Raw genomic sequence first — 8,695 nt, forward strand, 5'->3', positions numbered from 1 at the left:
TTTTATAACATAATCGGAAAATATAGGACCTAACTCATAATTTACAAAACGATGACCCAGTCGACCTCTAGAAGGCCGAAAAGGACCTTTACGGTCAATAAGAGGTTGCAGCGGTGTCGGTGGTCGGGGTTGAGTGGCATCGGGGGCGGCGTATTAACAGCTGCGCGGGGGATTGTAATGGCAATATATCATTGACATCTTCCTGTCACGCGCACGCAGGTGCAGGTGCGTGGTGTCGTGCCGGGGTGTCGGGCATCGTGTAAGGGTGTCGGGGTGTCGTGTCGGAGTGTCGGGGTGTCGGGGCGTCGTGTCGGGGTGTCGTATCGGGGTGTCCTCCTCCTCCTCCTCCTCCTCTTTCCTCCTCCTCCCTCCTTCCTCCTTCCTCCTCCTCTTCTTCTTCCTCTTCTTCTTCCTCTTCCTCTTCTTCTTCTTCCTCTTCCTCTTCTTCCTCTTCATCCTCTTCCTCTTCCTCTCCCTCTCCCCTCCCACTCACACTCCCCCTGCCCCTTCCCCTCCCCCTTCCCCTTACCCTTCCCCTTCTCCTTCTCCTTCTTCTTCTCCTACTCCTCCTCCTCCTCTTCTTATTCTTCTTCTTCTCCTCTTCCTCTTCTTCCCTTTTTCCTTTATCCTCTTCTTCTACTCAATTATTCTTCTTTTCTTCTTCTTTTTTTCATCTTTCTTCTTCTTCTTCTAATTATCTAAATCTAAACCTAAACCTAAACCTAGCACTAACCTATACCAAACACTAATTACCCTAAACCTAAACAGTAAAAATCAGAAAAAACTCAACTAGGGCCAATGGAGGGGGCGACGCGGTGGTGGTGGGGGCGGCGCCAGAAGGGGGGTGGCGTCGAGAGGGGCTGGCACGATGGTGGGAGGGGAGGGGGCGGCGCCGGGAGGGGGTGGCACGATGGTGGGAGGGCGATCCAGGGAGGGTCCGACAAGATGGTGTCGGGCGAGGAGGGGGGCGACACGGTGGTGAGGCAGCACGGGAAGGAGAGGTAGAGAGAGTGGGGACCGGGGAGGGCAGATGGGGAGGGGAGGGGTGGGGAGATAGGGTTTGCAGCCATTAGTGGCCGTCCCCTTTGCCGTCCGCGTGGGGATCCAACTAACGTCAAAGAGGTTGAGGGAGACGACAAAGAGGGTTGCGGCCGACGGCAAAGAAGTAGCCGACGGTAGAGGTGACGGCTCCAACTGCAGTGTCTCTTTGCCGTCTACCTCGTCCATTTTTACCATCAGCCAGCTCTTTGCCGTTTGCATGTTTCATCTTTGCCTTCTGCCAACACACGATAAATAATTAAGTGATGGCAAACATGATCTTTGTCATCAGCCAATTCTTTGCCATTCGTTTGTTGACAACTGACGGTAAAGATCAGGCAAATGGCAAATTCCTTTATTCGGGTAATGATGGCTTCGTGATCCATGTCTTTGTGGATTCGTGACATGCTTCTTTATGGTTTCACCTTCATCTTCACGGCTTCTTATCATTGTGGCTCCCCATTTTAAGGATGTGTGTTATCCACTACCAACCATAGGATGATTGACTCGCGAGAGAATGAGTTAGCCATAAACAGTGTAAACTTTGGTTTTATGAACCACCTGACTGTATTCTGCAGATCGTGTCGGATGGAGTCCCAAACTATGTTTTTGAATAAAGTCGAAAGTTATCAAAGTGTAAAAAGGTCAAAAGTTAAAAATGAAAGAGTACGAAGAGAACAAAGGTGCAATCAAACACGCCCATTGAATGGACCTGTACGCAAGAAGAATCGCAAACCTCGAAATCATCTAGCGAGGTCGTCGGGCTAATCCAAGTTGGGCACCACCGTCTATCACTGAATGGACTCCACCACCAACCAATTCGCCGGCGCCGCCGCTGGCGCGTTATCGACTAAGACGGCACCGCTGCCGGCCATGCTCGCTGACGCCTTTATCGGCGCCGGAGCTGGAGGAGGAGATGGGGACCCCAACGCCGCTCTCCAACGGCTGGCAGCGCTCGGCGATCGCATGGCTGCTGTCCGGCGCCTCCTCTTCGCCTCCATTTCTGGTGAATCGCAGCCCCTCTCCTCCTCCGATATTCAATCCGTGTCCTCCGAGATCTCATCTGCCGCTCACCTCGTCGTCCTCAACGCCGCCTCCCTTCTTTCTTCCTCCCTCCCTTTTCCCGTCCCATCTGCCCCTCCTGCCCCTCCCGCTCCTATCCAAGAGCTTCCCGCCGCGGCCTCCACCACCGATGTGCTTCCCCAAGAAGCCACCAAGGGCTACGATGTCGTGGAGCTCGATGCCGACGAGTTGCTCGCGGAGCATGTCCACTTTTGCAATATCTGCGGTAAGGGCTTCCGCCGCGATGCGAACCTCAGGATGCACATGCGTGCGCACGGCGACCGATTCAAGACCCTGGATGCGCTCTCCCGGCCTGGTCAGGCAAAGCCAGCTGATGGCCGCGATGTGCGGTTTTCCTGTCCTTTCACGGGGTGCAACCGGAACCGGGCGCACCGCCGCTTCCGGCCGCTCAAGTCAGCGGTGTGCGCGCGCAACCACTTCCGACGCAGCCACTGCCCCAAACTCTACGCGTGCGAGCGCTGCGGTGGCAAGAAGCGTTTTGCTGTTCTTGCCGATCTCCGCAGCCACCTCCGCCACTGCGGTGAGGAGGCACAGTGGCGCTGCTCCTGTGGCACCACCTTCTCCCGCAAGGACAAGCTGTTCGGCCATCTCGCCCTCTTTGAAGGCCATATGCCAGCCATGTCCCCGCTGAACAAGGATGCAGTGACAGGGACTACAGAGGCACCCCTTGATATAATGGATGAAGGAGGAATCGAAGACGGGGAAGATGGCGGTGAAGGTGGTTTTGATCCGGAGTTCTTCAAGGAATGGATGGAGGAGCTCAAAGATGATGGTGTACCTGCTGGTGGCACAATCTGGTCTGGACGGGCAGCAGCTGGGCAATAGCAGTGTTGCAAGTTCTGTTTGGGGTAAGAGCTTTATCCTACTGCCTTTTTTTTTGGTACAATTGAAACTTATAGTATCTGAAATAAACTGGTGCAAGAAGATATAAGTTTGGTAATATGTCCTCCAGGTTAACAATTACGCCAACAATATAAACCTAAACTTGATTTTTGTGGTTGAACTCAAGTACCTAGTTCTTGTATGGCATACAATTTTAGTATTACTAATATGCAATTTCAGGTGACTTGGGTGAGTTTAGGGGAAGTATAATACGAGTCTGTGTCCATATGCACTCCTTGATTTTCTAAACTATACATTTTTTAAATTTTCTCAAAATGTTCATGTTACCACAAAGTATTAACTTATATCCATGTACAAAATTTTAGGAAAAATATGATTATATTTCTGCTGTGTAAATAGAAAAATGTGATGAGATTAGCTGCAAATCAGGCTCCTGATTGACCAGACCAAATTATACGAACACTTTGATTGCAAGGGGAAAATTTGTGCTTTTTAGTTGGTTAATTCCTCTGGTTTGCTGTTGTATTGTCTTGAAATATCTCATTGGATTATTTACTCTGGTTGTTATTGAGTTCTTGTATGCCCTGGATCAGATATTACTATTAGTACTAGCAGACATGCCCGTGTGTTGCAACGGGAGAGAAAAATGTCACACGCCGCTAGTCCGGTGAACATGGCTAATGACCTCCATAGACCCACGTCCTCTATAGATGGGGTTGCACCTGTGTCACTGCTTAGCCTTGTCCTCACCCTTGTCGATGATGGTTGCGTTGTCCCATGATCACAATATGTCCGAACATGGTCCATTGTAAGGCAATAAGCTCGGCCACCGCACAACACACTTGTCGTTGAACCGAACCTGTGCAAGGTAATGGCTAAAAACTTAAAAAATAATCTTGTTGAGTTGAACCCGAGGACCTCCCTGGTCCATATACCATCCCTCGTAAGGATTGACTACAATCAGGAGCGAGAAAACAACACCCAAAATTACCACACATTTTCTCAAGGTAATACATGCACCTTGTATTTAAGAAGTAAAAGTTCTCATCAATATAGCTGCAACATTATGTCTATTCTCTGCTCTCTATAAGCAGCAGGAGCACACACACAACTAAAAATTGCCTCATCACAGTTAGTAGCTAGTAATTTCAGTGTGTAAGCATCACCACACGTCCTCGGCATAGCAGTTCCTTTGCCCAACACTTGCGTGCATACACAATTGGGGAGCCACAACACCTCCTTCTACTTTGGCTCTCCGTCACCACGGCTCCCAGCCCCTCGCACGGGATATCCAAGGCATCGGTCGACTCCTCCAACGCATCACCCAACCCTGCCTCTCCCTCCAAATAGCCTCTCTCCCAGCCCGTGCTACACGGCCTGTTGGCGCCTGCCCAGCCCTACAACAACACGTCCAGAGATCCACGTTTGCTTTGTGCTGTTGCAGGCAGTACCCGTTCCTCTTTCTCGTGTCCTACAACGGCGAGCTGAGGGACCGACGTATCCGACGAGCGCTGGGGAGCCCGTGTTTGCCAGATCCCGTGCTCACCCCAGGGGCAAGCTCACGTGGCAGTCGCTGGCTGGAGAGCCATTGGTGTCCTTCACCTGTCACCATGGTCGAGTGCACGCCCTGCTGCTTCGGCAGGCCTACCTCGTCAGGGGCTCCCTGGCGAGCCCGCCTCGGCTACGACGGGCTTAGCTTTGTCCTGTGTTTATAGTGTCTCATCCTCCTTGTAAGCAGGGGAACGTTGTGTGGGTTTCTTATTTTCCAGCAATTCGTGGACGTATATAAATTGGTGGAATTTGGTGTAAAGGAGTGAGGTGGGACTATTAATTTGGCAAGGATCCCTACCTTTTAACACACACATAGGCCAGCCCAGTTGGCTGCAGCCATGAGGACTATAGGGGAGGTCATGAGTTCGAATTGTTTTATTTCACTTATTGGTCGCACTGGGAGCAATTTTTATCAACTCGGAGAACAATTAGGATGACGGGCGAAAAAAATCGGAGAAACTCACCTTTATAATTACTAGTGCAAATGCCCGTGCGTTGCAACAGGAGACATTGTTACCCGTCTCATGCGTCCACTTATTTCCGTCTGTCCCACCCTACTGTCCTCCTTCTCTCCCTCGGAGAGCTCCTCTAGTACTCTGGACATCGAGTTTCTTTGCATTTATCAATGCTGTCTTCCGTCCATCTCGGTTTAATTACCCACCACTTACTGAATCCCAATATGCACAGCGTGCAACCTCCTTTAATTATGCAGCAAGCCGTTTAATTGCACACCACTTAATTAGCCCACATAGGACAATATATCCCTTTCTTCCTTTAGCGGGACTCATTCTCTCTTTCTCACATCATCATCCTCATCCTCTGCTTATTGATTCCCAAGCTGTCTTATGAGTTGATCGATAACAGGTGGTACTATTTAATGGTAATAGGAAGAGCCGACTTATTGAGTTGGTGTTTCTTTTCCAGGCCCAGCAGAGGCCCAATGCATGGGTCATGTAACTGGCTTCTTTAGTATATAGAAACAATTAAATAAAAGAAGTTTCTTCCTTTGGGCAACAAACATCAGCTGGACAGGGTGGTTAGCGTGGTCATACTCTCTTTTCAAGCGATGATAGGGTTCAAATCCTGGCATTAGCAAAAATAATGTGTTGGGCACGGGTAGCATTTATTTTTTCACTGCGGCCCAATCGGAGGGAAAAAATGATGCGGAGCAGACCCCTTGACAGCATGGTTTGGAGGCCCAGCCCGAAAATTTATTTATGCGTGGACAGACAATTTTTTTAGTACCACCTCAGATAGGTACTGGAGAAAATAATTCTATACGGTGAACAGACCAAAAATTCAGAGAAATGCACCTCCCTTTATTAGTAAAAAAAAAGGTATACATATAGATATAGGTATAGGTATGCAGTTCACTCCAACCATTTATAATTTTCTCTGTATCTCATTAAGTATGCTATTTCAGAAGTGTTCATGTTCATGTCCGTGTCTTAGGCTAGGCCAGGTGAGTGGCACATGGGCACTCCACACAGTGGCGGAGCCAGCCAGCTCAAGGAGCCGGGGCAAATCTTTTATACCGTGACATGGTCCAGCATTTGCCCAAGAAATTAGCAATACTAATCATAATTTCTTAGTACTTATTAGTGAAGAATGGCTGGAGCAGCCCGGGCAGCTGCCCCGGGTCGCCCACTGACTCCAGGATTTAGTGTAGTTCTCACTTCATATTCTATATAAGGGAGATCTTTTGTCCCTTTGATGCAATGTGACTACATGGTTGCTGTGAAATTGCACTGGGGTTTCTGCACATGGGTAGCTCCCCAGTTGCTCTAATTATTATGGTTAATGTAATCAATAGCTTACATTTTCTCTATTGCGCTAATATATGAATGAGTAGCAACCAATGGTTACTATGTGCAATTGTGGACATGCAGAACTTACTAATTTCTGTAGAAACAATAACCGACAGTTGGGCATGACACTTGGCTTGAACTCAATGGGATAGAATACTTCTGTTCTGCTGACCGCTAGCAAGATGTTTCCCGAATTAGATTCAGTTGTCATTTTGTTTCTTAACTTCTTTTGGACAAATGCGATTTCTCCACCCGACTGTTCCACTTATTGAACTATGGTTGGCTTGTTCCTTCTCCCTCAACGCCACTATCAGAACCTGTACTTGTTCTCTTGTTGTCCGCTACACTAACTTAACTAACGTTCAGTTCACTGTTCACGTGAGGGAAATAACCTCTTTGTGATTTTGTGGCTATTCTCTTTGCTCCGTTACTCTAAATTTGCTCCAGTCCCGATGCTTGTTAATATCATGCTTCTCTGGCTTGGCTTTGTTCAGTTGTGCTGTTGATGAATTTATGCGGATATTCAACTTAGTAAGGAAAGCCAATATTTTATATTTCTTGTTCTTCTCATTAGGAGTTACAATCACATATTGGCTGAAATGGCACCCATATGGTTACTTTGTCCATGTTCCGTTAGGAGTTAAGTTGCTGCTGTGAATACATAAAGATACAGTTTGAAAGTATATTATGATCTGATTGTCGATTGTCAACCTCTGATGCCGTCGTTCCGTTAGGAGTTAAGTTGCTGCTGTGAATACATAAAGATACAGTTTGAAAGTATATTATGATCTGATTGTCGATTGTCAACCTCTGATGCCATCTTATAGGTGCTAACAACAGCAAGAGGCGTTGGCTGCGTAAGTGGCTGAAAGAGCAGTTGGGAGATGCTTATGAAGAACAACGCAGAGGTTTCTAACAAGAGCAGCGGGGGCATATGCCCTTGTTTGTATGGCGCAGTAGAGTCTGGAATCACTTTGCCAGTCTCCTCGTCGCTCCCTTGTTATTCTGTACCTATTGTCCTGTTGGCAGAAACATATCCCAGATGTTAGTTATTCACTTGCGCGGTTGCGATGCTCTCTTTCTATGCCAACTGGTGCAAATACCGAAGACACCGAATAATTAAGGTGCCAGTTTAACTTGGAACGGCGCATATTCATCGGAGCCCGACCTGTGGTAGTTGATCGATCCTAGTAGATTTTCTCCCTTCTCGATTGGAGGGTATCGATTTGCAGTGCTCTCCCTCTCCGCAAACTCCTTTTGTCCGAAATTACTAGTTAGCGAGTACATCTTTCAACAATTACTCCACCTCCCTAGATTGTGACAAGTGGCGTACTACATACGTGCCACTTGTCGTAACCTGAAAGTTTTTTTATTTTTTCGTAGATTCGTATTTTCAAAACGTTTTATCTCCTAAATCGTGCGTTTAAATCTTAAACTGTTTACATCGTTGAGTTTTTTGCATAGAGATCTTCAAAATTAGATCCCATGTTGATAGATTTTGACAAACTTTTTTTCATGAAAAAATCGGATGAAAAAATTGATTTTTTCCTTTCTGAGATGCACGGCCGTGCCTTTCGCGAAAAAAAAAGCACAGAAAACGCGTTTTTTCCTTTCCGAGAGGCATGGCTGCGATAGCAAAAAAAGAGCGTAGAAAACGCGTTTTTCCCTTTTCGAGAGGCATGGCTGCGATAGCAAAACCGTGCCTCTCGTGGATGTTACAATTATTTTTGTGGATAATCTCCACGTTGTAATTAGGAGGCGGTTAGCCATATGTTAACCGACGCATCCCTCTCTTCCATTCTTTCCAAACGTCATATCCGATGGATGCATCCCCTCAGAGGATATACTATCTCGGTACCATAATATATGACGTTTTAGCAGCTCAAATGAACTGCTAAAACGTCATATATTATGGTACGGAGGGAGTATAATGTAAATCATCATCAATGAACAGGGAGTTTGATCATTTTGTTCCATTCGATCTCAAACACGTTATCAACATGCTCTAACCGAGAACAGAAGACCATGAGAGAGATCAGGCCATCCCGGAGGTTACAGATGTCGTTCTCGTCGTCGATGACCACCCGCAGGCGACGCGGCGATGGAGCCCAGGTGTCAGCGCTCGACCGCGGCGGCCTCAAGCGCATGGTTTGGTCTCGCCCTCTCCTTCCCCTTCTCCCGGACGCAAACAGCAGCGCCGACGCCCTCCCCATCACGGCTCACGACGAAGCCCACAGCGGTTCCTACAGCGTCGCACCCGCATCTTCTACGTCCTCGCGACGATGAAGGCGGCCGATGGAAGCGTGGTTGCGCTCGACGCGGCTCCCGGGGCGGAGCACGCAACATCCTTCGGCGGATCGGTCGGGCATTGA

General features: G+C 48.1%; 1 protein-coding gene across 1 annotated transcript; it reads left to right on the top strand.

The window, feature by feature from the left end:
- Positions 1–1,703: 1,703 nt before the first annotated feature.
- Positions 1,704–7,484, top strand: LOC123402448 (zinc finger protein STAR3-like). Its single transcript, XM_045096373.1, has 2 exons — positions 1,704–2,969; positions 7,151–7,484. Exon 1 carries the CDS (start codon positions 1,837–1,839, stop codon positions 2,944–2,946), a length of 1,110 nt encoding a protein of 369 aa, XP_044952308.1. The 5' UTR covers positions 1,704–1,836; the 3' UTR covers positions 2,947–2,969; positions 7,151–7,484.
- Positions 7,485–8,695: the final 1,211 nt, after the last annotated feature.

This window comes from Hordeum vulgare, chromosome 6H, assembly GCF_904849725.1.
Source record: "Hordeum vulgare subsp. vulgare chromosome 6H, MorexV3_pseudomolecules_assembly, whole genome shotgun sequence".
NCBI lineage: Eukaryota > Viridiplantae > Streptophyta > Magnoliopsida > Poales > Poaceae > Hordeum > Hordeum vulgare.

Excerpts from the sequence above, each read along its gene's own strand:
- LOC123402448 (XM_045096373.1), top strand. The coding sequence starts at position 1,837 with ATGGACTCCACCACCAACCAATTCGCCGGCGCCGCCGCTGGCGCGTTA.